The sequence below is a fragment of the Dacryopinax primogenitus genome (assembly GCF_000292625.1).
Source record: "Dacryopinax primogenitus strain DJM-731 SS1 chromosome Unknown DACRYscaffold_8, whole genome shotgun sequence".
Taxonomy (NCBI): Eukaryota; Fungi; Basidiomycota; class Dacrymycetes; order Dacrymycetales; family Dacrymycetaceae; genus Dacryopinax; species Dacryopinax primogenitus.
In genome coordinates, this window is record NW_024467205.1 from 996,075 (window position 1) to 1,024,055 (window position 27,981).

The 27,981-nt window shown below is 46.2% G+C and overlaps 13 protein-coding genes across 13 annotated transcripts; 6 read left to right on the forward strand and 7 right to left on the reverse strand.

The window, feature by feature from the left end:
• Positions 1-1,410: 1,410 nt before the first annotated feature.
• On the reverse strand, positions 1,411-1,809 carry DACRYDRAFT_51814 (uncharacterized protein; the record flags this gene model as incomplete). Its single annotated transcript, XM_040775059.1, has 1 exon — positions 1,411-1,809. The coding sequence occupies one exon, from the start codon at positions 1,807-1,809 to the stop codon at positions 1,411-1,413; it is 399 nt and encodes a 132-aa protein (XP_040629279.1).
• Positions 1,810-6,514: 4,705 nt separating this feature from the next.
• DACRYDRAFT_51366 (homing endonuclease) lies at positions 6,515-6,958 on the reverse strand (the record flags this gene model as incomplete). Its single annotated transcript, XM_040775036.1, has 1 exon — positions 6,515-6,958. A coding segment is annotated over one exon (444 nt), but the record flags the coding sequence as incomplete, so codon positions are not given.
• Positions 6,959-7,550: 592 nt separating this feature from the next.
• On the forward strand, positions 7,551-8,614 carry DACRYDRAFT_22049 (uncharacterized protein). The gene is made up of 4 exons (XM_040772656.1): positions 7,551-7,824; positions 7,883-8,043; positions 8,100-8,193; positions 8,244-8,614. Exons 1-4 carry the CDS (start codon positions 7,663-7,665, stop codon positions 8,496-8,498), a joined length of 672 nt encoding a protein of 223 aa, XP_040629281.1. The 5' UTR covers positions 7,551-7,662; the 3' UTR covers positions 8,499-8,614.
• A 291-nt stretch (positions 8,615-8,905) lies between these two features.
• DACRYDRAFT_22050 (uncharacterized protein) lies at positions 8,906-9,722 on the reverse strand. The gene is made up of 4 exons (XM_040772657.1): positions 9,663-9,722; positions 9,572-9,611; positions 9,319-9,519; positions 8,906-9,261 (listed from the first exon to the last, which is right to left on the reverse strand). The coding sequence occupies exons 2-4, from the start codon at positions 9,603-9,605 to the stop codon at positions 9,041-9,043; spliced, it is 456 nt and encodes a 151-aa protein (XP_040629282.1). The 5' UTR covers positions 9,606-9,611; positions 9,663-9,722; the 3' UTR covers positions 8,906-9,040.
• A 154-nt stretch (positions 9,723-9,876) lies between these two features.
• On the forward strand, positions 9,877-10,980 carry DACRYDRAFT_66507 (ribosomal protein S6e). The gene is made up of 4 exons (XM_040775817.1): positions 9,877-9,947; positions 10,003-10,054; positions 10,104-10,559; positions 10,613-10,980. The coding sequence occupies exons 1-4, from the start codon at positions 9,929-9,931 to the stop codon at positions 10,818-10,820; spliced, it is 735 nt and encodes a 244-aa protein (XP_040629283.1). The 5' UTR covers positions 9,877-9,928; the 3' UTR covers positions 10,821-10,980.
• Positions 10,981-11,832: 852 nt separating this feature from the next.
• On the forward strand, positions 11,833-13,749 carry HTP4 (heme-thiolate peroxidase aromatic peroxygenase; the record flags this gene model as incomplete). Its single annotated transcript, XM_040776381.1, has 6 exons — positions 11,833-12,519; positions 12,570-12,674; positions 12,710-12,886; positions 12,936-13,014; positions 13,085-13,198; positions 13,246-13,749. Exons 1-6 carry the CDS (start codon positions 12,239-12,241, stop codon positions 13,747-13,749), a joined length of 1,260 nt encoding a protein of 419 aa, XP_040629284.1. The 5' UTR covers positions 11,833-12,238.
• A 606-nt stretch (positions 13,750-14,355) lies between these two features.
• Positions 14,356-16,335, forward strand: DACRYDRAFT_79201 (alpha/beta-hydrolase; the record flags this gene model as incomplete). Its single annotated transcript, XM_040776382.1, has 9 exons — positions 14,356-14,787; positions 14,842-14,918; positions 14,966-15,171; positions 15,225-15,246; positions 15,297-15,394; positions 15,441-15,542; positions 15,599-15,771; positions 15,832-16,028; positions 16,077-16,335. The coding sequence occupies 9 exons, from the start codon at positions 14,356-14,358 to the stop codon at positions 16,333-16,335; spliced, it is 1,566 nt and encodes a 521-aa protein (XP_040629285.1).
• Positions 16,336-16,653: 318 nt separating this feature from the next.
• On the forward strand, positions 16,654-18,589 carry DACRYDRAFT_116094 (uncharacterized protein; the record flags this gene model as incomplete). The annotated part of the gene is made up of 6 exons (XM_040770134.1): positions 16,654-17,157; positions 17,213-17,453; positions 17,505-17,643; positions 17,691-17,999; positions 18,050-18,261; positions 18,306-18,589. Exons 1-6 carry the CDS (start codon positions 16,666-16,668, stop codon positions 18,587-18,589), a joined length of 1,677 nt encoding a protein of 558 aa, XP_040629286.1. The 5' UTR covers positions 16,654-16,665.
• A 334-nt stretch (positions 18,590-18,923) lies between these two features.
• Positions 18,924-19,886, reverse strand: DACRYDRAFT_100005 (uncharacterized protein). The gene is made up of 2 exons (XM_040767413.1): positions 19,369-19,886; positions 18,924-19,313 (listed from the first exon to the last, which is right to left on the reverse strand). The coding sequence occupies exon 1, from the start codon at positions 19,827-19,829 to the stop codon at positions 19,395-19,397; it is 435 nt and encodes a 144-aa protein (XP_040629287.1). The 5' UTR covers positions 19,830-19,886; the 3' UTR covers positions 18,924-19,313; positions 19,369-19,394.
• A 1,595-nt stretch (positions 19,887-21,481) lies between these two features.
• Positions 21,482-22,158, reverse strand: DACRYDRAFT_79204 (actin depolymerizing protein; the record flags this gene model as incomplete). Its single annotated transcript, XM_040776383.1, has 5 exons — positions 22,091-22,158; positions 21,986-22,044; positions 21,849-21,931; positions 21,565-21,793; positions 21,482-21,511 (listed from the first exon to the last, which is right to left on the reverse strand). The coding sequence occupies exons 1-5, from the start codon at positions 22,122-22,124 to the stop codon at positions 21,482-21,484; spliced, it is 435 nt and encodes a 144-aa protein (XP_040629288.1). The 5' UTR covers positions 22,125-22,158.
• A 364-nt stretch (positions 22,159-22,522) lies between these two features.
• DACRYDRAFT_37280 (uncharacterized protein) lies at positions 22,523-22,735 on the forward strand (the record flags this gene model as incomplete). Its single annotated transcript, XM_040774428.1, has 1 exon — positions 22,523-22,735. A coding segment is annotated over one exon (213 nt), but the record flags the coding sequence as incomplete, so codon positions are not given.
• Positions 22,736-23,883: 1,148 nt separating this feature from the next.
• Positions 23,884-24,466, reverse strand: DACRYDRAFT_22054 (uncharacterized protein). Its single transcript, XM_040772658.1, has 2 exons — positions 24,155-24,466; positions 23,884-24,097 (listed from the first exon to the last, which is right to left on the reverse strand). The coding sequence occupies exons 1-2, from the start codon at positions 24,440-24,442 to the stop codon at positions 23,999-24,001; spliced, it is 387 nt and encodes a 128-aa protein (XP_040629290.1). The 5' UTR covers positions 24,443-24,466; the 3' UTR covers positions 23,884-23,998.
• Positions 24,467-25,506: 1,040 nt separating this feature from the next.
• On the reverse strand, positions 25,507-27,947 carry DACRYDRAFT_107319 (uncharacterized protein; the record flags this gene model as incomplete). Its single annotated transcript, XM_040768444.1, has 4 exons — positions 25,507-25,605; positions 25,663-26,034; positions 26,085-26,169; positions 26,218-27,947. 4 exons carry the CDS (start codon positions 27,945-27,947, stop codon positions 25,507-25,509), a joined length of 2,286 nt encoding a protein of 761 aa, XP_040629291.1.
• Positions 27,948-27,981: the final 34 nt, after the last annotated feature.

The window sequence follows — 27,981 nt, forward strand, 5'->3', positions numbered from 1 at the left end:
TAAAAATAAAAATAAAAATAAAAATAAAAATAAAAATAAAAATAAAAATAAAAATAAAAACTATACTACCAATTATAATAATCTAATTCAATTTTCTTCTTTTAGAAGGTCTTTATTCTAAATTACTATTTTCTGAATTATTATCATGATTATCTATTCCAAGCTGAGTATTATTATTGTTAGCACTGTTATTAATATTAGAACTACTACTCTCATTCTCACTATTATTATTGTTATTAGAAAATTATTATTATAGACATTTTTATTGTCATCATTAAATTCAGAATTATTATTATTAATATTATAACTATTATTATTATTATTAGAGGTATTATTATTAATTTCATTATTACTTTCATTATCAGAACTACTGCTATTGTTATTATCATTTTCATTATTATTCTCATAATTAGAATTTGAATCAGAATCAGAAAGATCGATAATAAGTTTATCATCAGTCATACTTATATCATCATCTCTAGTACTTAATTCAGAATCCGTATCTTGACCAGGTAATTTCTAATATTTACCAGGATTTTCATATACTATTCGAGCAGGTAAAGCCTTATCTTATTCATATTCAGGTTCAGGTATTCATTGTGTTTCATCAGTTTCAATACTAATACCATTAAGTCCTATTCTACTTCCATTAGGCCCATCTAAAAAATAAGGTGGAATAACAGGAGGATCATTATCCTCACCATTTGCATCATATCATCAGAGTCATAATCAGATTATGATGTTTTGTCAAAACAATCATCATAATTATTAGTACTATCTGAACTAGAACTAGAATCTAAACTTGAATCTGAATTTGATTTTACATCTGAATCAGATAGAATATCTGATCCAGAATCAACAAGGACATCAGGATTATAATCTGATTCTAAATTTGCTAAAGAATAATTTTGATTTTTAAATTTAATTTCAATATTATCTATATTTTCATTTATTCTATCATCATCTAAAAAAAATGAAAACCTAAATAATTCATTTCTATATCTAAAAATTGATTTAAAAAATCCAAATTATTTAAATTTAAAAATAAAATAAAGTCAAAAAGACAATAAAAAACAAATAGTGTTAAAGAAAAAATAAGTAAACTTGCTCTAAAACAAAGTAAAATAAGATAAAAAATAAAATAAATAGAATTGTATTTATTTAAAAATGGCACAGTCATTTTCATAATATTGATTTTATTAAGATTCATAGTATTAGTGAAAAAAAGAAACTTAAAAGATAAATTAAATTAATAAATGGTATTAAAAATAATGAATATAAAAAAGAAATTTAATTTCTTAAATAATTTAAAAAGTAATAACTTACAAAATTTTTTCCTAAAAAAAAGATAAAAATAAAAATATCTTTAACATTAAGAATATAAGTATAACAATATTTATACACTATATTTTAATAAGATTTAATATTTAATTTATTATTATGTAAAGGTAAAACATTATTAATATTAATAGCTCCTTTACCTATTTCATATATAAATCCAAAAGTTAATAAAATAAAGAAAATAATAGCTATAGTTAATCCATAATAATCTACATTTTTAATAGAAATAACTATAGGAGCAAATAAAATAAGCTCTACATCAAAAATCATAAATAACAATCCTAAAAGAAAAAATTGTACATTAAAGGCAGATCGTGTTTGTTCACCCACAGGATGAAATCCACATTCATAAACTTCTACTTTTTCAGTAGATGGTTTATGAACAGATAATAATAAATTAAGTAATAATAAAATTATTACTAAAATAGGTATAAAAATTAAAAATATGATAAAAGTTAAATTACTCATTAGAGTTTATAAAAAAAAAGTTGATTTAGCTAAAAGGTCCGCACTATTTAGTAGCATAGATGATTTAAATATGAATAATATAATAAATAAAGTTAAAAAAGAAATTACAAAACTTTGATAATTACCTATTATTTCATACAAATTATCTTTAATATAAACAACTCAATCGTTGTTATCTAACTTAAATTTTAAGTCTAATTTTAAATTTTTAAATACAGAAGAAAAACATAATATTTTCATTATTTTTAAATAATAAGAAGCACTTATTACACTTACTGTAATACTGATAAATGATAAAAAAAATAATCCACTATATAAAGTGGCATAAATTAATTGCTGTTTAGCAAAGAATCCTAATAATGGCGGTGTACCAGCCATAGAAAATAAACAAATAGTAAAACTTAAAGCTAATAAAGGAATAATATGCATTAATCCTCTTAAATCTTCAATATATATTACATCACTTATTCAATTTGAAAATTGTCTTTTATAATTTAAAAGATTTAAATCTTTTAATAATAAACCTAATTCTTTTATTTTATGTATTTGAAATAATATAAAACTAAAAGTTAATAAAATAAAAAATAAATCTAAATTTGTTAAAGAATACTGTAATAAATAAAAAATAAATGATTGTACAGAACAGTCAGTATTTAAAGATATAACTAATAATAAAAATCCTACATGTGATATAGTACTAAAAGCTAATAATCTTTTTATTCTTAATTGATTTAAACCAACTATAGTTCCTAATAATAAAGATAATAAGGAACTAATAAGAATTATACCTTGTAATAAATTTAAAGATTCTTTATTATAAATAGAATATGAATAAGGTTGAGATGCTATATCCATATTCCCTAAATCAGAAAAATGTAATACATGATCAGTAAAAGAATTTATACTGAGATTACTACTAAAGAAAAAAGCATCAAATGAGATACTAATTCCAAGTATAAATTCTAACAAAAATACAAATATAGTCAATTTAGGTATAATTGTTAATCATGTTGTAATTATTGTTGGAGTTCCATCATAAACATCAGGAGCCCAATTATGAAAAGGTGCTGCAGATACTTTAAAAAAAAATCCACATAAGAAAAAAAGAATACCTAAAACTATTCCTATACTTAACATATTATCAAAATTATTTCAATCTCCATTAAAAAAAAATAAAAAATTAAAATAATAATCATAAAGATAAGAAACATAAACCAGTTTATCTTCTGTAACTGAAATAAAACTATATAAACTATCAAATTGAGTTAATCCTGTATAAACATAAATTAAAACACCACCTAACAATATAAAACAAGAAGATAAACTACCTAATAAATAATATTTTAAAGCAGCAGAAATACTTGTTTCTTGTTCTCTAAATAGAGATGTATACAAATATACCCCAAAGGATTGTAATTCAATTGATAAATATACAGATATTAAATCAGAACTAGATATTAACAATGAACCACCTATTACTGTAAATAGTAAAAATAATGGAAATTCTTTCATTGGTAAACTAAAATTATAAGGTCAAAATGAAGATATAGATTGAACTATTTCCGCTAAATTTGTTTTATAATAACTAATTACTCTTATTCGATTTTTTTGTAATAAATTTATTTTAGGTATAAATTTTGTAATCATCAAATTTAATTTAGGATATAAATTTGATAAAAAAATATTTTGATACGATTCGTAATTTTCATTACTTTCATTTAAAGTCTTGTTATAAACATAAATGGGTATCGTATTTGAAATATTCACAGGTCAAGGTAACATAGCCAAACCACCTAAAATAAATAAAAAAATATCAAAAAATAAAGATAAATTAGTAATTTGAAAAAAACCACCTAGAATAGAAAAACCCGACCCTATTGATTTTAATTCATAAATACTAAATGTTAAAATACTTGAATAAAATAATATTAAAGAAGATATTCTAACAAAAAATATATTATTAATTGTTGATCTAAAAAGCACAATGGCTAGAATAAAAAAAAATAGTGACACTATTATCATCTCTTTATTTCTTATAAGAATATTTATTTTTACACTTTGTATTTAATAATTAAATATATAAAATGAAATATTTTTTGACAATCTAAAAATAATAAAAAGAATTGAAAAATTAGTTTTTTTTAGCTACGTATTTCACGATACTTCCACTTAAAACCTATTTTAATATAAAAAAAGTAAAACAAATACTTTTATTTTATATTAATAGTTAGAATCTTTAACTTAACATAGAACAAACTAAAAATTTAAAACAAATAGCAATATTATTTTTTAATTTCTAAACATAGTGTCTAAAAGCAGGTTTCAAGTTTAATATGCTTTCAACTTTTATCCCTTACATTCGTGGCTACTCAGCTGTGCCTCTAAATAAAAAAACCTATCAACAACTGATATACTATAGGAATATAACCATCTGATCCTTTCGTACGAAGAGGTCACCTTAGGTTCACTATTTTTCCTCCAGAAGATAGGGACCGTACTGACTCACGTCGTACTAAACCCAACTCACGTACCCTTTTAATCGGCGAACAGCCGAACCCTTCCTAGGTTATGCGCCAGGAGGATAGGATGAGTCGACCAATTTTGTTAACACTCAAGTTCTTTATCTTGAGTTTCCTAATATAACTATTAGGTTCAGACTATGTCTTCAAAACTTTTAATGACATTAATAATACTATTTTTTATTTTTTAATTACAGGTAATTTATATCTTAGAGTACTAATAACATATTTATTAATTTTTTCATATAATAAATGGGCATCGGAACTTGGAAATTTTATTACTCAATACTTTTCCTTGTGACTAATAACTTCTGTAGAAAAATGAAATTTAAAATTTAATTCTTTACTTAATATAAAATTTTCATCTTTGCTAAATCCTTGTGTGTGTAAAATTAAAGTTTTTTTATCCTTTTGTAAAGAACCATCACACATTATTCAATAAGCTAGTCCGCGTTCACTAAGGTGATCAAGAATTAAATTCTTTTGTACTACTTTTTTAAATTTTTTATTATTTTCTTGATAAATAAAAAATAAATTAAAAATTTCAGTAAAAGATTTATGAGAAAAAGTTTTAAACCAAAAACTTTTAATTTGACCCTTTCTCATACCTTTTAATTCCAATCTTTTACCAGGTTCTTCCATAAAAGAATAATTTTTAAATAAATCAAATAAAAAAAATAAAAATTCCTTTTGTAAATAACCTTGCTCAAACTTTATTAAAGCCTCTTTACTTACTCTATACATACTAGCATCACCTAATATCATACCAATAGCTACTTCTCTTAAATTAAGAGGTAAATCTTCTAAATTATTTTTTCAAGATTGTCAATATTTAGAATTTAAATGATATCCATTTCTCATATTTTTTATTTTTATAGTATCACTGATACTATTATTATTACTATAATTATTATTATTATACAGTATTAAATTTTTTTTCATTATTATTTCATCAAAAAAAAAATCTATGTTAGTTACTAGCAAATATATAGGTGCCGGTTTAGCTTATTCAAATAGTACTAATACAAAATATTTTGACACTAATAATTAAAAAAAAAAGTTTTGTTAGGATTTCATGGTATTCTTTACTTAAAATTAGTAAAAATACTAGTCGTTGAACGTTTAATTATTATTTTAAATAATTACTTCGCTTAAAATAATCTTAAATAATTTATATAAATTATTTAAGATTTCTTTAAATTAACCTAATTTATTCTCGACAAAAACTATCGAGGTGGCAAACGATTCAGACAATATGAACTCTCACGAATCATTACCCTGTTATCCCTAGCGTAATTTTTATCTCTAAACTACGGCTATTCCATAATAAACCGTAGGGTCACTATGCCCTACTTTCGTACCTGGTTGACTTATAGGTCTATCAGTCAAGCATGCTATATCATTATACTTTACAAATTATACATAATTTATTGGTTCCCATCCATTTTAAACATACTTTAAAAAAGGAGGTTCTTTGATACTCTATTAAAGACGTCCGCCCCAGACAAACTACCCATTAGTCATCTTTCCCTATATTTTATAAATAAAAAGTATATGGTAGTAACTAGACGTCAATTAACTAAGGTCTTTCATTTTCGTTTAAACAACTCCCTTATATTACTACAGATAAAATCTGAATAGAACTATAACTAACTATAGTAAAATTGCATAGGGTCTGTTGAAGCCTAATAAATATTTTACAATATTTATTTCTTCTAAGAACTGTACGTGCGACTTTCATCGCATACAGCTCAAGCTATTTAATTTTTTATATATTTTCCTCTATTCATAGATAATTTTAAATTTAACATTATATTAAGACCTTCTTCTGTCTTAAATATTTTGTCTTTTTTTAATAAATTTAAATGTTTTCATTTTTTAAAATCCTCATTTTTTAACGTAAATAAAGGATACTTTTCAATAAATTCTTCTATTTTATCTGTTTTTCTAAGTATATACCTAGAAACAGATCTTGTTTTAATAGTAGAATTTAAATCAGTAATATTATATTTGGGTTTTAAGTAACCATCTTGAAAAAAAACCTTAATTCCATTCAAAACAGCAATATCATGACTATTTTGAGCTATTTCTAAACTCGGAGTCAAAGACTGATAATAAGTATTTCTGCTTTTACGAGTAGCTATCCCAAATTGAAAAGAACCCTCACCATCAATGAAAGCTTGTATTCATTCAGGTTTTAAAGATATATTTAAACTATTTGTAAAATGAAATTTATCTTCAAATGTTCTTCCTTTATTCATATTTGAAATTATATTAAAAATATAGTCTGATTCTTTTAAAGTTATTTTTTTGTTATTAACTAAGATTTCAGCTACTTTTTCTAAATCTACAAAATTTAAAAACTTAGAAGTTACAAGAGGAAATAATTTAAAATGTGGAATAATTTTACAAATAATATCATCAAATTTAGTTACTTCATATTTCAAATATCCTTCACGCTCTTTTACTACTCTACCACATTTAAAAAATCGTTGTAAATCATAGAGTACACCACCCGAATCTTCTTTTTGACTAACTTTATATCCTAAAGTTATATTAGGCAATAATTTGGTGTTTTTATTTTTTAAACTAACAAAAAAATGTCCTTCAGCATCAGTAAAACCTGTAACTCATCAAGGATGTAAAATATTCTCTTCATTTCCAAGAATATAATTTCGAGGATTTAAATGTAAAACCCTTATAAAATAAGATTTATTTAATTTTAAATAAATCTACAGTATGGGTATCCAGACTCGCAGTCGTAGCGATATTGCAGTCCAAAGCTTGACCCAGAAAGGTGCACCGGCGTGAGAGCTCAGGAACAGGAAAGGCCACTGCACCGGCTGGTTTTCCAGAGGAGAAAGTTGCCACCAGCACGGGAAACACGTGCTAGTTCTCGAGCGAGACGCTCTAGAAGGCTTGCAAACATCGTACAGAGGATACATGGAACATGAAGGCGAGCAGAGAGACAAGGGTTGTCGACTGAGTAAAGAACAATGCATAATGCTCGTCGAAGATCGCGAAGAAAAAGGGGCCAAGTACTAGACCAGAAGAATCAAGTACTATTCTCGGTGTTGTCGTCTTAGATTAGAATTGTCCTGTGGTGACATCGTCGCATCGAGAGAGAGATGGTCCAGGTCGGGAGCAACGGCTGCTCGCTCACCTAAGCAAGACCACGCGAGGTTGCGACACGTCGATGCTGTGGTCAGGCTCGACCAAATTCAGGTTCCGAATATCTCTCTGCTTATCCACAATTACTTTCTACGTGCTTTCCCTCATCTGAGATCAAATCTAATACGCGAAGCGTGGTGCTTGAGGAAGAAAAACAATAACAATGGCGCCTAGGAAGAGGAAGAACGGCGAGCCAGCGACTGCCCCTGTGGAAAAGGCCGAGGCAGACGGCACTATTGAGGTCACCCTGGCGTCAGAACCGGTCAAGATCAATAACGCCCACTTGCGGGAAGTGAAGGATGCGCTTGACGATGCTGTACGACGCGTATGTAGCACCATTTGAAGTCCTGATGATCGGTGAAAGCTGATGGAGAGAACGACAGATGCTTACCCTCCCGGACCAGTTCAAGCAGAACCATCGACACCTGGACATCGTGCTCGCCCTTGGGTGGGGTTCTGTAATAGCCGCGGGTGCTACGGGGCTGTACGGGTACCTCGTAGAGTTTGAGAAGTCCAAGTTTCTCGTGGAGATCGGGGTGGCCTTGTGAGTTTATGGCCTTTTGTGCGTGCTGGGAAACAGTGCTAAACTTTGCGACGCAGGTATTGTCTATTGAGCTCGTTGCGATACCTGTACCAGTGGTTTGTCGGCAAGGATATCATCTTTGTGGGAAAGCGGCGTAGTGTCGCAGGCAGAGTGCGTCTATCCTATTCCTCTTTGCTCTAATGCCTCCTGACCATGCACAGATCGAGACCGAACGCCTGACACTCTCCGCGCGCCTTACGCCCACCCCTCGCTCAAACCCCACCTATACCCTCAGCCTCTCCTACAAACGCACGACCAACTCAGGCAAGACTCTGCTGCAGGCAACGACCGTTAAGCCTGGGAAGGAGACCAAGATTGCTACGTGGTTCGATGCGGAGGGGAACATGGACGTGATTGGGTTCCAGAAGTGGGCTGGGGAGGTTGTGGAGAACGCTATGGAGTCGAAGACTTCATAAGGATCGGAAGGGGAGAGAGGGTTATACCCTAGAGAGGTGGCGAGCCACTAAAATTGTATGATATGTTTGTTGTGAGGCTTGGTAATCCGATCTGCTCATGCAGCAGCGTTACTGAGGCAGATCCTGTTCATTTGCTTCAAGGTGAGAGCAGAATCTCACCCGGTGTTCCGATAAGAGTCCCATGACTTGGCGCAAACTGTTATCACACATCAGCGCACCGTTTTCGAGATTTCGCCAATACCCAGACTCGTCCCTAATCATGTACCGTTGTCAGAGTCTCTAGGACAGGGTATCCGAGCAAAAAAATGACCATGAGGAACCCCCGCTTCTCCAGTTAGCTCTCTTTCAAAGAGTCAGGAATGCATGCACATGGATCCGATCACTCAACAATGCACACTGAATGATTGGGATAGAACATGGTTCATTTTGCGCGCATAGACATAGCACATACAAACGCTCTCCAAATGACAGCAGCAAAACCAATCCCAAAATGCAGCTCGTCGTCATCTAACCCCTCTCCACATCACGCACTGACTAACACCTCATGCAACTAGTGTGCTTGCCGTCGCAGCATCGTACTTGAACGTTGGCGGAAGCTGCTGTTTCGTCTTGTAGTAACGGGCGAGGCGGTGGATACGGGACTCGATGAGGATAAGACGGAACTTGGAGTCCTTGTCTTTGCGGTTGACCTCAAGATGCTTGCGCACTGAGACAGCCTTCTTGACAAGGTGCCAGAGGTCTTCAGGGATGGAGGGAGCGAGGCCTACACAGCGGGAGATTTGTGAGCTATGACATGTATGAGATGGAAATGGGAGCGCACCGTTGGACTTTAAGATACGGAGAATCTTGTTGCCGGTGATCGTCTTCACCTGCGGGATACCCTGCGAGTCACGCAGCTGCACACCTATTTGGGAGGGTGTGAGGCCCTTGCGGGCCAGCTTGAAGATCTGATCGCAGACATCCTCAGGGGAGGTCTTATTCCAGGAAGGAGCAGCGCGGGAGTAGGGGAGAGCGGAGGACGCTGAGAACAGTGTCAGCAATGGTTTCAGTGTTTGAAAGTGAAGCATACGTACAAATGCCCTTTCCGGGCGCGTGCATACGACCCATGGCTGTCTGTAGCAAGTAGTTAGAGGCGAGTTTGAAGTAAGTAAATAGTTGACTCACTGATTAGTTTGGTGAGAAGAAGGTACCTACAGACGATGCGCTTTTGCGTGCGTTCGACGACCTCAGGGCGGGATACAACGGTGGAGAGCGCATACCGGAAACAATTCCGTGATTCCTCCAGCCGCAACTGTACAGTTCCAACTTTTGTTTCCGTGTGTGGTCCCTTCCTTGTAGACTCGGTCGTTCCCCTCTGTTGAAGCACAAGTTTCGTTCGGCTGCACCAACCTCGACCATCTCTTTCGACGGCGTAGTCCGACTCCAACAACATGAAGGTCAATATTGCTAGTGCGTGGAACTTTGCATTCGTGTTATTGTGAAAGATATTGATGGTGCTGTCCAGACCCCGCGACGGGCGCGCAAAAGCTCGTCGATGTTGAGCATGAGCGCAACTAGTGCGTGACAGAGCTTGCAATCTGTTCAGAGTCCTGACATTTCCCTCAGCCGCATCTTTTATGATAAGCGCATGGGTCAGGAGGTTCCGGCCGACTCTCTTGGTGATGAGTGGAAGGGCTATGTCTTCCGTGTTACAGGCGGCAACGACAAGCAGGGTTTCCCGATGAAGCAGGGTGTCCTCCTCCCCCACCGTGTTCGCCTTCTCCTCGCCGACGGTCACTCCTGCTACCGCACCCGTCGCACGGGCGAGCGCAAGCGCAAGTCCGTCCGTGGTTGCATCGTTGGCCCCGATATTGCTGTCCTTTCCGTCGTCATTGTCAAGAAGGGTGATGAAGAGATCCCCGGTCTTACCGACACCGTCCTTCCCCAGCGGCTCGGCCCCAAGAGGGCGACCAAGATCCGCAAGTTCTTTAACCTTTCCAAGGAGGATGATGTGAGGAAATTCGTTGTACGGAGAGAGGTGAAGAGCCAGAAGAATCCGGAGGCTAAGCCATACAAGAAGGCGTACGTTCATTTAGCCCAGCTATATGCTCATGATATTGACATTCTCGTTGCAGACCTAAGATTCAGCGTCTCGTTACCCCCCGCCGCCTACAACGTCGCCGTCACCTCCGCTCCATCAAGAAGCGGAGGACGGAGCTCCAGAAGGAGCAGAAAGCCGATTACGATGTTCTGCTTGCCAAGCGCGTCGCCGAGCGGAAGGCGAAGGTCCTGGCTCATCGTCATGCCGTTCACGAGAAGGCGGCCCACGCTCACACCGCATAGGGCGTCGCGTCGGGCTCGATTGGCGTTGGTTCTGAGTGTTGGCGGTGGTTCGACCGCGGGAAAAGGGTGCATGGGGCGGGCAGCTGTGTCTGTCTAGTAGGGATATTACGTGTGATATGCAGTCCTATGCCCATGTGTCTAATGCACTATCATCACATCCTGTCTGTTGTGAAATTTGCGACAACACCCACAGCCGCTCAAGGGTCGAGGTTAGGCCATGGACCCACACCCACGTCCGACAGCAACAATGGCATCACTACATATCCCCAATGGGTATACCATCCATCGCTGACGGCGGCCGAGTTGGTGTAACTTGTCATGAACAAATCCTACAAGGTTGACTGGAGCTCCGCTGGTCGATGTCTTCGTAGCATCCCCAAGAGTCGTGCTCGAGGTTAAGTTCCCCTTTTCTCGGCCATCTTAATCAGCTTTATTTGCGCTTGACATGCCTCCAGCACTCGTCCAATAAATTTCAGATTGAACCGCGCGTATCGTCGGAAAAGCGAAAACGGAAGGTTGTGTGCTGCGGACGCCCTTTGGGCCCTCGCTCTGTGTTTCCCATCACGGTGATACACTCACACTAATCACTCGATGATCTATGAAGGACTTTCATCTCAATGTTCCACATTCCAATTTCCAAAACACGGAAGTGCGCTGTCTGCTCTGTTTACGAAAGCGGGCCGTGCACACCATGCCAGCAAACCGTCGAACTTCTCATGTTGGTATATCCGCACCTAAAATTCTCACCTCTTCTTCTGTCCGCGGGCTCCGTCTGGAACTCTTCGTTGCTCGTACGACGGGTCATCTGTCCTGCATCTAGACCTCATGCTCAGACTTCTTGACTATCTTGAGGGGCACCTTGTCTTGTGGATATGGCCGTGTCGTCGACGCACCTTCCCACACGGCTCGCACCCGTGCCAGCTCACTTCCAGGATACTCTGCTGCTACAGGGCGCACTGATTCTCATTTTCATCAGGATCACTGGTATTACTCGGGGATGCCCCGCTCGCTTCTTTAATCAACGCGGTGATATGACGGATTCGAACCGATTTGGTGCGCCTGTTTACAGGTACACAGCATGAAAACGCAAGCTGCATCAAGGTCGTTTTCGAGTTCCCGGTCGGCACTGCGGTATCGAGCGCCGGAGGTGGTCGACTGGAGCACGGCCGCCGAATAGCGCTTCTGTGCAGGAAGGACACAGGGAGGAGCCGGGAGAATCTGAGAGTCCCCGAAGTGCTGCGGTTTGGTCATGTTCGCTGCTGACTTTTTACACCCCTAGGCAAGGGGTGGGACTTGCCGTGGGCCGAACATAGGGTGTATCTTTCTGTGGACCATGAGACGTTACTGAGCAGCCTGAGATATAAAGGCGCATCTTGCACTTCTGTTGACTTTTCACCGCACCCCTCCACGCTTTCGCGATGTTACTCTCTGCGCTTTGCCTCCTCCTCGCCTCCTCGCCCATTTCTGTCGATGCCTTCCCCGCTTATGCAAAGCGGTATGCCGGTCCTCGAGGGGACAACGCAGGGAAGTATCCGATCCTGAGACGCGCCGCGGCCCCATACTCTCCCGAATTCCCCTACACCGGTGCAACTCTGAACGGCCAAGCTGGCACTGGAGTCGGTGGGGTCCAGGTTCCAGCACCTGGTGACTATGCGCACTACTACGAAGATCCACTCCCCGGTGCTCAGCGCGGTCCTTGGTGCGTAAAGCTACACATCACCATGAAGAAAATGCTCATCCCATGTTCAGCCCAGGTCTTAACACGCTCGCCAACCACGGCTTCCTTTCTCGTGATGGAATCACCACCTACACGGAAATGGTCGCTGCCCTCCAAAATGTGTATAACGTATGTCTGTTTGCTTCTCTGGCATGGGCGTCGGTGCTCATAGCGAGCAGGCAGAGTTCCCAGTCGCGGTGGCGCTAACAGTGCTCGGATTTGCTTTGACAGATGGAGATCCTGTTTCAGAGATGATATCCATCGGTGCAAGCGTGCCTCTCCAAACGGGAAATTATGGCGAGTACACAGGAGAGTACGGAGGGGTGGACGAGCATGGGACTTTTGAGCTGTACGCATGCACAAAGCTGGACCTGCTTTCTCTCATTAACACATTTCAGGGATGTTTCTCTGACTCGCAATGACTACTACCTTAACGGTGACTCCCACAGTTTTAACGGCACTCTTTTCGGCATGATGGTTGAAACTGCGAAATCCACCTCATCCGCCGAGAACCCGTAAGCAGCCACAGTTCCCCTTCTTTTGACAGTATCTGATACTAAGATCAAGCCTTTTCGATTTCAATGCCATGGCTTTGTATCGGTCTCAGCAGTATGATCGTGCTCGCGTGGAGAACCCATGGCTGTACTTCCCTCAGCTTGCTGTAAGTTTTGTAGTTGATCCGAGAAATATTTGTGACGTGCTCGTTAGCTACACAACTACGGCGCTGCCACGTTCCTTTATAATGCCTTCCCTTCTTCGGCCAAGAACTACACCCCTGACTTGGAGACCATCTCTTCTTTCTTCGGGGCGGTGCAGCTCCCGAACGGAGAGTGGAGTCACGTCGGAGAGCGCACTCCACCCGACTGGCAGAATCGCGTCACTCCTCTCAACTTAACCGAAGTGAGCACCGGCCTCAGCGAGCTCTATGCGGCGTATCCCAAGGAGTACGGAGCGAACGTGAGCGGTGTCTGGTATCCCCTCAACACCACTGCAACTGCAGCGCGCAAGCGCCAGAGTGAATCCGGGGTCTTGTGCGGTGCCTACGATGAGATTATCCAGCACGCGGGTGAGTGTTTCAATCATGAGTGTGGTTCGCTCTTTGTTAACTCTATAACAGAGACCGCTCCCCATCCTCTGGCAATGCTCCAATTCGTGGTAGAGAAAGCAAACCCCGTTTTTGAGGCGGTGGGGTGCCAAGTTTACACCTTTTGAGGCATAGATAGAGTGTACGATCTGTGCCTGACGATAGGGAATTCGGACATATATGACTTGATAACACTGTTGTCGTTTACACAATATACTCATTATCTGTCCTATCGCCGGATATCGGTTAAGAAAACAGCCGAATCCCGATATTCAGGGGTATTGATATTAGATGGTTATCTCCTATATCGGCGATCTCTTAGGTGCCCTTACTTCGGTCCCGCACCATTGGTGCCTGTCTCCGGATCCGTATACACTATCATCTTCTTTTCTTGTTCCTTCAAGGAATCGCCCAACAATTGCTGAGGATGAAACAGTGGTGATCACGACCCAACAATTGAGCGCAGCCAGGAGTTCCGATCTTTCTCCACTCCTTCGACAACAAGCCTTTTATCTTCCGGGTGCCGATTCGTCATTGCTCAGTGATCTGGAGTGCAACTTGCCTTCTAGTACGATCGAAACGGAATCACCCGGTGCACCTTTTCAACGCCATTTATTCGCAATGCAGGGAGAAGCTCTTTGGTCAGGATGCGTTGATCATGAGCGCCTCTCGCGTACGCGTATAAGTGGACAGTGCCTGGCGCATTTACCTTCAACCCATCCCCTGTAGCGGCCATGTTACTTCAGTTGGCATTCTCTCTGGGTGTACTGCACATCGGCGCTGTTGGTTGTTCTCCAATTGAACCGCAGGCTGGAACGCTTGTTGATACCGCTCAAGGACCTGTTCAAGGAATGCTTGTTTCTGCTGGTGTACGCCAATGGCTTGGCATTCCTTTCGCAGCTTCCACGGGTGGATCTCTCCGTTTTGAACCCCCACAGCCTGCCCCGTCTCGGTTCAGTACATTCTCGGCCACGCAGTTCGGTGACTCTTGCCCCGCCATTCTGAGCGCTGAATTCTTGGAACTCCTTGGAATGCTACAGCAACAGGAGAGTGTTCCTTTCGGAGAAGACTGTTTAAGCCTGAATATCTGGTCGCCTGCAACAACCAGACCCCAGGGTGGTGCGATTTTACTGTGGGTATATGGCGGTTCTGGTCAGTTCGGCACGGTGCGTACGGTACATTCGTAAAGGATGATCGTAGCTCATTAATAAATCGTTCAGAGCAACACTCCATACTACAACGGCCAAACCTTCGTCGCGAACTTTGACGACATTGTCATTGTCACCATCAATTACCGGTAAGTCTCCGAATATATCTATATTTCTGCCACTGAAATAGTCCTAGATTGAATATTTTCGGGGGACCAAATGCACCGCAACAGACGCTTGATCTCAGTATGCTAGACATGGAAGCGGCAATTCAATGGGTGTACGCCAATATTGCGGCCTTCGGGGGAGATCCAGAGAGAATCACGCTCTTTGGCGAGAGCGCAGGGGCCATTGCCGTAGATGCTTATGGTTTCATCCATCCAGACGATACCATTGTGAAGGGTACTACAAAATGTCTGTTTTCCTTGGATCACCTGCTGACCCGCATCTTGCAGGTATCATCGCTGAATCAGGCACGTGAGTCGCTCGCACTTGACCTCGACTGGCTCGCTCACCTACTCCACCAGTGCTTCACTGGCCGGCAATTCTTCCACAGATTCGTCGGCGTACAGCGCCGCCGACTCGCCTTGGAATACTGTGGCGAGTGCGTTGGGCTGCGGAACAAGTAAATACGGGCAGTATTGTGTGATATTTCTCTAACACACATGTAGCGGACGATGCGGCTCAGTTTGCATGTATGCAATCCGTTCCTTGGCAGGACCTTCTCAATGAGGTCATTTCCAGCGGCCAAACTTTCGGCGGCGGCTCAACGGGTGAGCTCACTTGCAGGTGTATTCCGCCTTTGTCCTGATCAAGCATCCACTGTTAGGTCTGGTGGGCGACGTCAGTGCACTCTCTTCGGAAGGAAAGTTCCTTAAGGTTCCCTTTCTGGTGGGAAATAACGCCAACGAGGGAGACATCTTCGTGGTTGAAATGGAAGAAGAAAATCTGAATACGACCATCCCAATCGTAGGAACTGTGATAAGCGACGCTATCACGATAGTGAGTTTCAAATTCTCCCTACAGGCAAGCAGACACATTGATACTCAACCTCTATTCTAGCTATTGGCCACATGTCCGGCGTCTAAGGAAGCTGGTGATCGCGTGGATGCCGGCGTGCCCACGTGGCGCTACATGTTCGAAGGGGCATACCCGGACCTGACAAACAACAACCCGAATCTACGTGCTTACCATGGCGAGGAGATTGCCCTCGTGTTTGGAACGTATAACTATTCTACGTTCCCATACCCACCGACAGCGTAAGTCGCCTCGGTTCTTCGCAGATATGGGTATTGAGCTAGCGACAGGAACGAGATTGAACTATCCTCGTGGATACAAGGTGCTTGGGTGGCCTTTGCACGAGATCCAGTGCATGGACTTACGAACTATGGATGGCCGGAATACGGGTCCAGCGTCTTATGGCCCGTGGCGGCCCTTGGCAATCCCGGAAATCCCGGAGGAGCCACATATGAGGCCGCTGTTACGTTCGACTTGACCTGTGATGTCCTCGACACAGTCGAAGCTATCGTCGAGAATGTGGTTGCTCTATTGGGTGATCTCTTGTAGGACTCCATTCGTAGTAAGCTGCCGTGAGCTACCCAGTTAGCCGAAGAAGTCGGGGTTTGAGGAGTTGTGAGTGGTTAGGTTACCGAATTAGCTAGCATAAGCCTGATGTCGAGAATAACACGAGACAATTCAGCCATTTCGACTCTTATAGATGACTGAGTTTTTGAACCGAGAAAAAGTTGCTCGTGAATGGCCGGGTTGTCTTGGTGACCAAGATTAATTCTTGGTGTTGGAGAGACCCGCATTTGCGTCCGCGGGAAGACCAAGGCGTTGGCGCTTTCTTCAAGAAGGTCGCATGGCGCCCTTGTTCTCTCCGTCGATTCGGGCACGATGACCGGGTCTCTCTCCTCTCGCCCTCCACCCACCACTCCCTTGCCGCTTATTCAGCTCGTTAATACCGTTGCCAAGTCGCCAGCGTTTGCGGAACCTCAAAGGTCAACAACATACGGTCCGCCGTTACATCCGGATGCACTTTCTGCCAATCAGATCGATAACTTGTCGGGACTTCTTGCTGTACCCACACCGTCTGTACAGCGCTTTGATACCCAAACACCGGTTACGATGGCGGAATCCTTGGCAGGGTCAGGACAGAGCACCATCAGGCCTCAAGCTGGAAAACGAGCAGCAGAAGAGAATGGGGAGAATGAAGATTCACAGGAACGAGCGGCTAAGCGACCACGTATACCAACCTCTTCAACTTGGTCTCGGTCGGTAGTCGATAGCTCGTTGCCTGGGTTTGGAACCCAGACGCCGGATACATTTAACGTCAGGCTACCTGGAGGGCTCGTCCGGTACATGAAGTTGCCCCCAGAGCGACCTTTTGTGTGTACTTATTCTGTATCTTGTTCAAGAACAATACGAGTTGATATCTTTCCAGTCGACAGAACGAGACAAACTAACAACGCTCGGACGTATCTCCCGCCCCTCCTCTGCTGACCAATTTTTCGCACGGCTCAACTGGCGGGAAGTCAACACCGACGAAGGGAAACGAGCCCTCCAACAGCGTGTAGCAACCGGATTTATGCAAGTAATCCATGGGTATAAAGACGAATATGGAATTTGCTCATGGGATGAGCTTGCTAAGCTGGGCGCGCCGACTGATGTGTTGATAACTAAATGTACGAACTACTTTGAAGTTGGAACGATGGGTCGCTTGCTCATATTTCTAGATCCGTTCCACTCGGTTGGAAAGCTGACCATGGACCATAAAGTCACCCTCCGGGAGCTGCACAAGCTAGGTGCAGAAGGTTCCCTTCAGTGGGGATCAACTAACATCCCGTTCCAAACCGAAAAGCCGCCGCTGCTCGAGTATGTACCGCCTCCGGTACAATTACGTGTACTCTAATGTAACCCAGCTTCCTGGCAGATGACTGGACAGCCTGGAACCTGGGCTCGTCTCAACTACAGCGTCCCCCTCATGCCCGGCCCCAGTCTTTCACAGCGTTCAACACTCACCGCCTGATCCAGCGAGACGCTTTCACCAGCCTCCAAGTAACGGGGCGGACGGCGGTGCAAGTCCAGCGATGTGGGCACAGAGTGATCTTTTATTGCCGACAGAAGAAATTCGACCTTAGCATAGATGAGGTGGAGGCGCTGTGTACGATGGAGGATTATGAGCGGTTGGGGAGCTGGTACGTGCTTGTTGTCAGACCTGGGGATCTGCTGTAAGCGTCCAACATGTGTACATTCTTCAACTGGCTCACAAGAGTATTAGAATCGTACCCCCGGGATTGCGCTCCGCCACCCACACACCGGAGAACAACATTCTCCGCAGCTCTGAGCTCCTCCTTTTCTCCGGGATAAAAGAGTACGAGCGCCACCTCCGCGCCGCCGTGAGCAAAGAGCTTTGGTCCGCCGAGTTCGGAGGTATGGCAGCACTCAGAACGGTGTATAGACTCGTAATACTGTGGCAGCACACAAGGCCAGGTGGGCTATTTCTTTCAGTTGTGTAAGGCTGCTGACTGGAGTAGAGTTCGATCTCCCCCGCGCACAGTTCCTGGCCATGAGCCGGCTTGTGCTTAGGCCTGTGGACTACCTGCCCCCGCCCAAAACGGATGCAGAGCGGAGAATACAGTCCCTGTTTTTGAGGCTCCTGGTAAGTCTTACAAAGCTAGAACAAGTGGATATCAAAGGGAGAGCGGGAGTGAAGGTGCTAGATGGGGTCCTGAGGGAGGAGATGGCGGATTATGCGCTTGCTGCGACAGGGGTGAGGAAGGCGATGGTTAGGCTGGGCGTGTCGGAGGATGGCCTATGAGCACATTCACAAATCTTCTGTCGTTGTAGCCTGGGTGATTCTCAAAGTGGGGTGGGAGTGTGACGGGATGGGATAGGTCATGCAGAGTACATTGGTCTTCTTGCTACAGGCGATAGGATACCTGGAATCTCGGATCTACATCTGCATTTATACACCATCATAGCTCGCCTCTCCCCAACCCAGCTGCTCACATAGTCAGTATTGCCCTCCTTCCTGAGAACGACCTGAGAACGAAAACCGACCTTCCGCAATCAGAAATCGATAGGCTCCCAGTCGCCCGTCTCCCTGCTGTAGCAGCAACCTCAAGACCTGCTTCGCGCCTACAGGGGTTGGCTTTGCGCATCAAGCGCGGGCCAGGGCGGACCAAGGTCACGAACGGGAACGTTTCGCACGTGGATCCGCGCAAGTCGTTGGAGCAGTTTACTCCGTAGTGGGCGAACTGGGCTCTGGGCAGAAAGAGGGTAGCTTGGGGCGGACGGATGTACTGGCCCTGTCGAACGCATCTGCCAACTCTTCAATGTCCCATTGCCAAACGCCCTGCTTGTCTCCTTCATCCCCCTACCAGCCTCAGCCTGCCTCCATCTAGAGTAAGTGGAACAGGTGGAAGCGAGTATCAAGTTCGTCTCGTGCTGGCTGTTTCGCAACAGAGCGGGCAACTATCCGCAATAGCAGAACCCGAGAAGACGACCATGTCATCTGGCAACGTATAAAGAGGAAGAGTTGGCTGGGAAAGGCAATCCGAGGTCAACCTAGGCCGAAAGTGGTAACAGATGTCTTACATATGTTATAAGGAGGCGCACGTTGGTCAAGTCGAAATAAGGCCCCTCCACATGCGCACAGCAGCATCCTTCTGCCCATGATCATTTTCGGGATCACTTTCAACATCTTCCTCCTCGTCGCAACAAAGAAGTGCTAGGTCTTTCCCTGTGATTGGTCTTGGTACAGAAACGTCGGGGGATTCATTGCTCTCATCTTCATCCTTTCCATTTTCATGTTGGCTGCCCTGGTCAGAATCCTTTCGCTTCCTTTTCTTGGATGAGAGTGCATTGGGGGGGTATGCTGTGGATGCGAGCTGGGACCGATGAACGATCCGTTCCCCCACTCTCCACGCGCGTAAAGGGAGCTCCATATCCACTTGCTCGAGCCTCTCGCGTATCTCTCTGTCAAGGCCGACTCGTGCGTCCTCCTCAAGGTTGAATAAAAAGAAATAGAAGATCCACCAATGAGCTGCTTGGGTCATAGCGAGCTCATCGACGACGAAGACATGAAGGCGCTGAAGTGAAGCATGAGATGAGCTCTATATACAGTATTCGGAGATGTTCGCACTCACGTCGGGGTCTTCCTTCTCGGCCATGCAGCCCAGGATCCTGATATGTGTAGCATTCGCTACAACAGCGAAAGATGGCTTTCTAGAACACCCAAGCGCTTGCCGGTGTCGTTGCATGGTGACTACGGTAAAAACAGCTTGAGCGGCGTTCGCCCAGACATTTCTGAGCTGGTACACCACGGCTAAGAAGATGAATGATAGCCTGTGAGAAAATCCAGAATGCATCCAATACAATTCTTGCTTTTGCGGAGGGGATGCACTATGTGTCGCGGCACCGACAAGAGTTTGAACTTTTGTTGAGACTCGGTATACCAACACAGCGTCACTGGTGGCCTGGTACAGGTAGCCTTGGTTATTTCCCGAGCTATCGTACAGCGTTGCATCTGCGCTTTTATCTGCTGGTCCGGGAGTCTCAATCGTAGCTTCACACCTATAAACAAGGAAGTCAGAGTAGAGTCAAAATTGAACGAGAAAAACAGACCAATGGTATGTAGATGCATCATCGCTTGCCATAGACCCAACACGCACCAAACACAACAGAGTACCCCAAATACCGCGAAGTGTAGCTTCGTTCATCATGTCGTTTGCTGCGAGACCAGCGTACTGCGCTTCGCATATTTGACCGAACAGACGTTGCATTGTGTTAAACCTCTTCATGACTTTGAATTTGTCTCCAACAATGAACCAGTCGTCTTGTAGGTTGCGCGTTTGTTTGAGAAGCTCGTCCGCGTAAGGACCGTCGTACTGATCCATCGGGGGAATCGGTTCCTGCATTTCAAATTAGGCAAGTGATCAGGTGATCAGGGGATGGGTATTGATATTTGCCGTCTTCAATTGAACTGGGAGCGTGCCGTTGCACAACCGCTTATATTCATCGGCCACCTCCTCTCGCAAGCTCTCAACAGTGGCCGCGGCTTGCGCGACCTTAGAGCGGCGCCGAAGCAGAGTGTCTTCGCCGACTACAATAGCAGGCGCAGCCAAGTCCATTGATCTCGCAGTGTGCTTGCTCTCGCACGGCTCTCTAGCGAGATCCTCGAGGTTGTAATGCAAAGTGACACATACTAGAGCGCACCACGACTTGAAAAGGTTGTCATCCGCGGCCACCTCACTGTCAGCACTGCCTCGCGCATGCGACATGAAGGGTACGGACTGAATGAACGGTTTTCGAAGAAGATTAATATTGTGCCAAGAAGAAGAGGATCGTTCGTTCTGAGTGTGTCATATATAGCTGACAGATTTGACTCCGCGCCACGTGATCCTAGGCGCTACCTGCCTTCGTCAACAGACGCAGAGGGGAGCCGGATCCAGTCAATATTTGCCCACTGCTGGCGAATCTTAACAAGCCGTAACACCTCGGGGCTCAATGTACCGTATGTGGTGTTGAGGAAGGAGACGGTGGTTTGGGTGCTTGCGGCGGCAGGGAAAAGGTTCTGCCTTAGGTACTTAGTGGCCATGGATGTGGAGTGACTCGGAAGTGAGAAGGGAATAGGATAGCGCACGCAGAGTACATTGGTCTTCTTGCTACAGGCTATAGGATACCTGGGATCTCGGATCTGCATTCGTATCTATACACCATCATAGCTCGCCCCTCCTGCCTACACACAGAGTCAGCACCACTCGCCTCCCAATCTCAAGGAACGAAACCAACCTTCCGCAAGCGGACAACAATAGGTCCCTCCTCCAGGTCACCCCTCTCCCTAGCAGCGACTTCGATCGAGTACTGCCTCAAGACCTGCTTCACGTCCCCCGCATGGACGGAGACCTTGGCTTTGCGCATCACTCGCGTGCCAGGGCCGATCCAGGTGACGAAGACGAACTTTTCGCGCGTGGAGTGGGGGTCGTTCGAGTAGTTTACTCTGCAGTAGGCGAATTGGGCTCTGGCGTGGGAGGGTTAGTTGGAGTGTCACCTTGGATAGCGGGAAAGGAACGTACTGCCCATCATCGAACGCTTCTGCTAATTCCTTCAACCCCCCATTCCCTGATGCGCCAAGCACGAGCTTGTCCCCTTTGTCCCCCTACCAACTTCAGCCAACCGTCTCACAACGAGGGTGGGAATGGTTAGGACGCACTTCATACGCTACGAGCATCCAGTTCGTCTCGCTCTTGTCGTCCCTTACGTCGGCGTACGCTACCGTCTGTCAGGCTTGTTTGAAGGATCTGGTACGTGGACGTACCCTCCGCGATAGCAGAATCGGATACGTCAGCCATGATATATTCTTTCTAAGGTATACAGAGCAAGAGCGGGGTAGTTGACTGGGAAAAGTAACGGTCTACCGACTTGATGGTAACGCTGGTCCGGGATGTCGGCTCCGGTGCTTCACAGCCACTAATATCAGGGTCCAAAATATATTAATGAGAATTAATGCATTTTGTACACTTTGTACTCAAACTGTTGACTGCACACGACCATGACTGGACGACTTGCTCCACGTCCACGGCGTCGGCCTCCAAAGCCAAGCGAGACTCTTCGCCCACACGTACGTCTACCCCCCGTCTCCTCACCCCGACATCAACCATTCACCGTCCCCAACTCTCTCCTCCCACCTCCATCACCGCGCAAGCACCCTGCCATCTCTCCCCCCAAGCGGGCACCTACCCCAACGTCCTGGACCGAGCATAGGGCGAGCTTGAAGGAAAGGTTCCCAGAGGGCTGGAACCCCCCTAGGAAGATCTCGAGGGAGGCCATGAACGCTCTCAGGCTGTTTCATCAGCAGGATCCAGAGCAATTCAGCGTCCCCATGCTCGCTGCGAAGTTCCTTATCTCCCCCGAAGCGGTGCGTAGGATTTTGAGGAGCAGGTGGCAGCCGACTGGAGAGAGGGAAGTGCAGTTCCGGAAGAGGGAAATGATGGATGAGCAGCAGGAAGAGCTGGACCGCGCTAAGAGGAAGGAAGAGGCACTCAAGAGGGAGGTCATGAAGCGCGCTATTACAGCAGCGGGATACGCAGTCCGAGCTCTGGGAGGTACTGTCGTCCCTTCTCAGCAGGAGAAAGACGCAGACGAAGAGGGGGAAGACGAAGACGAAGAGGGGGAAGGCGAACTCGTCCTACTGCCCGCTAAGAGCAAGAGGAAGGGCAAATACAGGGAAACGCTGGACGATCGACTCCTTGCATCCCGTCTCCGCGCAGCACAAGAAGCGGCACACACCGCGCAAGCCGTTATCAGTTCTCCTAAGCGAGGAGGAGCGAAGATGTCAGAGTTTATCTCCTCCCCTCGCATCTCCACCCCTTCCTCATATGAAGACCCCCCGCCCTCCTCAGGCCCCCAAAAAGCAGGAATAGTATACTCCTACTGTCCTCCCTCACTGCAACATCTCTCCTCCCGGATATCCTCCATCCCGGACCTCTCAGCCCCGCTCTCTTCCTACCTCTCTTCCCCCGATACCAACCCCGGCCTGCAACAAGCATACGAGAAGAGGATGGAACAGCGGTTTCCTGACCTGGGGGTGGAGGGGGTGAGGGACTTCCGAGCTGAGAGAGAGAGGAAGAGGATAGGGAGAGCCCGGGGAAATGGATGGGACGAGCGTGCGAGGACGGGGGTTGATCTTGTGCCCGTGAGGGAGGAAGAGGGAGGGGCGGAGGAGGGGGAGGGAGGGCACACTGGCTTGCGAAGAGGGAAGGGGAGTGATGTGCCTAACAGGACATTGACGACGGGTCAGAGGTTAGGAGGCTCCATCTGGGCCCCTCGCCGCCCTCTCGAGGACAGGAACACTCCCAGAAGAGAGCTGCGTCCTGAATCAGCAGCCGAATCGACAGCAGCCGGTGCAACGCGTGCCAGAGCCGCTATCGAGCGGCGCTTAGAACGGCGGATGGAGCAGGACAGCTTCAGGCTGGAACAGGAACGGAAGGCTGAGAAAGTGCTTGAGAGCAGGATGAGCGCTTTGAGGGGTACTTTACCTAGGCAGGAACCGTGAGCCTCCTGTGAGAGCAGGCTGGGAGTGGTCAGGGGGATCGTCATGTCATTTCATTCATCCGTGGTACATCTAATAACCCATCTCATGCGGGCGGCTGTAATGCTAAAATCGAGTGGAAAGAACAGGAAAAGAAAAGAAGGCCAGATGAACGGACATGTAGTTTCCAGATGGTTAGATCTCGTTACTGAGAGGGATCCGGTAGCACCCGTCACCGAAGGCCTCGTCTTGTCTTTCAAAGAACGTCCCGTCTGCAAAAGGCTTCTTGCACGTCTACGGGAATGCTGTCAGGAGGCGATCTTTGAGCGTTCGCTGATGACATGGACTTACCTCGCAGGCAAAACAGCTCCAGTGCCATTTACCCCGCTTGACCTCGACAGCCGTCTCAGCCTCTCTGATGGGCTTCTTACACCCCTTACACTTGGGCAAGTGCAGCCTCACATGGCACATCTCGCAATACGGATGCCCTGAGTGGTCTTCATCTTGCGATCGTGTGGGGACCATGCCTCCCTTCTCCCCACCCTCTGCCTGCTCTCCCGTCCGATCCTCCTCCCCACTGGGCTGCACCAGCCCACCTCCCTCGTCTTGTCTGTCTGCCAGAGCCCCTTCGCCTGTCATTTGGACGTCTCGGTGAGGATGGTCGACCTGTCCAACGTCTGTCAGTCGAATGCCATCGTCTGGGACGTTGTAAGACGCACCATTGCAGGGATCCTACAGTTCCAGCGTGAGTACATGGAGCCCTAAGAGAAGTTAGGGATCGCGATTGCTAAAGAAGGCAAGGGGCTTACTGGGTCGACCCACGTCCAGACAGGGGGGGTTCGTCGTGGAAATGGAAACCCATGACACTCTGGTCCCGAGCAAATGTTGGATAGTCAGAATAATTGATAAGTCGCTACTGCCTTCTTGATCTCTGGTCCGCAGACTGGTCGTCGATACAGGTACTAGATGGTGCTGAGAAGACCAACGACATGGAGCAATTATAGATTCAGTGCGCTAAATAAAAGAATTTGTGGTGAGTGGTGAGTGGTCCGCGCGGATGGGGGCAGCTTGGCTCCGTAATTTCCGCAAAGAGAATTCCTCTTCTGGTCCCGCCACGGCCTCTCTAGATGGGGACGATCGACTCCTTGCATCCCGTGTCCGTGCAGCACAAGAAATGGCACACACCGCGCAAGCCGTTATCAGTCAGCGATTTCCCGACCTGGGGGTGGGGTGGGGGGGGTGAGGGACTTCCGAGCTGAGAGGGAGAGGAGGCTAGGGAGGGAGGGCCCGGGGAAATGGATAGGACGAGCGCTTAGAACGCTTGAGGCTGGAGCAGGACAGCTTGAGGTTGGAGCAGGAACGGAAGGCTGAGAAAGTGCTTGAGAGCAGGATGAGCACTTTGAGGGGTACTTTACCTATGCAGGAAGCTTAACCTCCTCTGCTGCCAGAGCAGGCTGGGAGTGGTCAGGGGTCGTCATGTCATTTCATTCATCCTTGGTACATCTGATAACCCATCTCATGGCGGCTGTAGTGCTAAAATCGAGTAAAAAGAACAAGAAAGGAAAACAACAAGGCCAAACGCCTCTCATACAATTGCAACAACATGATGCCCAGAATCGACGCTCGCGGAACCAACCAAAGGCAAACTATGCAGAACCAAGATGAGTGAACCCAGGTGAAACGGACACGTACTTTCCAGACGGTTAGATCTCGTTACGGAGGAGGATCCGGTAGCACCCGTCACAGAAGGCTTTGTCTTGTCTTTCGAAGAACGTGCCGTCTGCAAAAGGCTTTTTGCACGTCTACGGGAATGCTGTCAGGAGGCGATCTTTGAGCGCTCTCTTACCGCATGCACTTACCTCGCAGACAAAACAGCTCCAGTGCCATTTACCCCGCTTGACCTCGACAGCGGGCTCAGCCTCTCTAATGGGCTTCTTACACCCCTTACATTTGGGCAAATGCAGTCTCACATGACACATCTCACAATACGGATGCCCTTTCCATATGGTGAACCCCACTTCGTCCTCTTCCTCATTCTTTGCGTTCCCCGTCCCCGTAAGCGGGGCGCCACACGATTTAGACGGGTCGAGGAACGGGTCCCCACATTCTGCGCAGAAGAAGTGGAGCTCGTGATACGTTCGCGGGCCGCCGGGGAGGGAAGGGTCGTCGAGTGTTATGAACTGGGAATCGGCGATAGGCGTCTCGCAGTGATAGCAGCGGGGGGCGAAGTGCTATTCTGGGTTAGTGGGAGTTGGAGTTGGTACACACGTGATGAGCTCACTTCGTGGTAGTCGAGATGACAATAGGCCTTGCCTTCGTGCGCAAAGCTCGACACGTGCTCCAACAGCTCGCCACATTTCTCGCATCTGGGGAATCATCAGCCTCTCTTCCTCTTTAATGGGAACGGGACCCACTTGAAACAAGCCGGATGCCAGCGTTTATCCATTGCACTAACAATACGGCCCGTGATGCCTCCTCCACACCCGGCGCAGAACAAACCTGCACGATGCCTGCTCCCTCCTCCTCCTCCTACGCCAGTGCTGGAGCCCGAGCTGGAAAGGGAAGACGAGGATGTGGATGTAGATGTGGATGTGTCCGGCCCGGTGAAGGAGGTGATGTTGATGCTCGGAGAGGAGGTGACGGTGATCTGCGGTGCAGGGGGGAGGTGCGTGTCCTCTTCCTCGGGAAGGTTGATCGAGGGGGTGTCTGGGGGAACGTTGATAGAGGGCACGTTGATTGTAGGCACCTCGGGGGTACTGATAGAGTGTACGTTGATTGCCGGGACATTGGGCGCTTTGTTATCAGGCACGTCGACAACGCTAATGGAAGGCGTCTTGACAGCCGGTACACCAGGGACATTCACAGCCGGTACGTCGATAACAGGCGCAGCCGGGGTGACCCCACGCCCGTCACGCAGGTCAACCACGGGCAGAGGCACTCCTCCCAGGTCCTTCCCCTTCCCAAGCATAGGCATCCCCTCCGGCGCGCGGTTCTCCTTATCCTCCCCAATACTAGTCCGCGGCACAGGTAGGGGTCTCCTGCCCTGTTGTTGCTGCTGCTGCTGCTGCTGGGGGGGCAGCACGTTCCCACCCCCGCTATGGGAGGGGAAAGGCATTCCCCCGTTCCCGTTTTGGGAAAAAGAGCTAGTCGGGAGAAGAGGAAGTGAAGGTGTCCTTCCACTCCTTGGTGGCACCCTAGGCGGCCCCCCGGCATTCGGCGTGCCCAGCGCCCGGAGCACGGAAGGGTCCAGTTGCAGGCCAGTGCTGGATATTGGCCTGGGAGGGGGGAGGGGAATGCCTGTGGGAGGCGGGGGAGCGGGGTTGGAGAGGTTGGGGTTGAAGGGGGAGGGGTGGGAAGGGTTGGAGGGGTGAGAGGGGTTGGAGAGGTTGGAAGGAGAGGGGTTAGAAAGGTTGTACAGGTTGGAGGAAGAGGAGTCGAACGACCCTGGAGGCATCGACATAGGCATCTGCATCGGAGCGCTCTGAGCGTTCTGAGCGTTCTGCCGGGACCTGTCATACGCCTGAGGCAGAGGTTGAGGCTGAGGCTGGTCATACGTCTGAGGTTGGGGCTGAGGCCGAAGTTGGGGTTGGGATTGGGGCTGCTCGTATGCCTGAAGCTGAGTCTGAGGTTGGGCCCGAGGGTCATACGCCCGAGGCAGAGTCTGCGGTCCCAAACCCTGCATACCCTGCATACCCAGCTCCCTCCCCCTCCCCCCCTGCCCCTGCCCTTGCCCCTGCCCTTGCCTAGGCGACCTCAGCCCGAAGCGCGCCTCAACAGCCTTCTGGTGCCTGGCGTCCATCTGTTCCCACAGAGCGCGTGTGCGTTTCACAGGTGATGTTGGAGATGTTGGGGACGCTGGGGATTGGGATGTGAGGTTGGGAGATGTAGGCGACCTGAAGCTGGGAGACATGGTGTTGCAGGTATTGAGAGAAGGGGAACTAAGGGAAGGGGAGGTGAGTGACGCTGAGACGTGGGAGACGGAGACGTGCTGCGCATAGGGGAACTGTGTTGTCTGAGAACGACCAGGCGGTTGAGGAGGTGAACGGAACACTCCTGTCCCCGTCCCCGCGGTCGTTCCCGTCCCAAAGCCAGTCCCAGTCCCATTCACCCCGTTGACATAAGCCCCAGGCAGCCCATAACCCATCCCCATCCCCCCCATTCCCCTCCCCCTCTCCCTC

Bases quoted from the DNA above. Each gene is read 5' to 3' on its own strand.
- DACRYDRAFT_100005 (XM_040767413.1), bottom strand. From the start codon at position 19,829: ATGACCCAAGCAGCTCATTGGTGGATCTTCTATTTCTTTTTATTCAAC.
- DACRYDRAFT_66507 (XM_040775817.1), top strand. The intron at 10,055-10,103 runs GTGCGTGACAGA...CATTTCCCTCAG, and splicing joins GTTGAGCATGAGCGCAACTA to CCGCATCTTTTATGATAAGC. The intron at 10,560-10,612 runs GTACGTTCATTT...TTCTCGTTGCAG, and splicing joins GCTAAGCCATACAAGAAGGC to ACCTAAGATTCAGCGTCTCG.
- DACRYDRAFT_22054 (XM_040772658.1), bottom strand. From the start codon at position 24,442: ATGACAGGCGAAGGGGCTCTGGCAGACAGACAAGACGAGGGAGGTGGG. The intron at 24,098-24,154 runs GTAAGTCCATGT...GCATTCCCGTAG, and splicing joins GGAGCTGTTTTGCCTGCGAG to ACGTGCAAGAAGCCTTTTGC.
- DACRYDRAFT_22050 (XM_040772657.1), bottom strand. From the start codon at position 9,605: ATGGGTCGTATGCACGCGCCCGGAAAGGGCATTT. The intron at 9,520-9,571 runs GTACGTATGCTT...CACTGTTCTCAG, and splicing joins CGCGCCCGGAAAGGGCATTT to CGTCCTCCGCTCTCCCCTAC. The intron at 9,262-9,318 runs GTGCGCTCCCAT...CCCGCTGTGTAG, and splicing joins CCGTATCTTAAAGTCCAACG to GCCTCGCTCCCTCCATCCCT.
- DACRYDRAFT_22049 (XM_040772656.1), top strand. From the start codon at position 7,663: ATGGCGCCTAGGAAGAGGAAGAACGGCGAGCCAGCGACTGCCCCTGTG. The intron at 7,825-7,882 runs GTATGTAGCACC...AGAGAACGACAG, and splicing joins TTGACGATGCTGTACGACGC to ATGCTTACCCTCCCGGACCA. The intron at 8,194-8,243 runs GTGCGTCTATCC...GACCATGCACAG, and splicing joins GGCGTAGTGTCGCAGGCAGA to ATCGAGACCGAACGCCTGAC.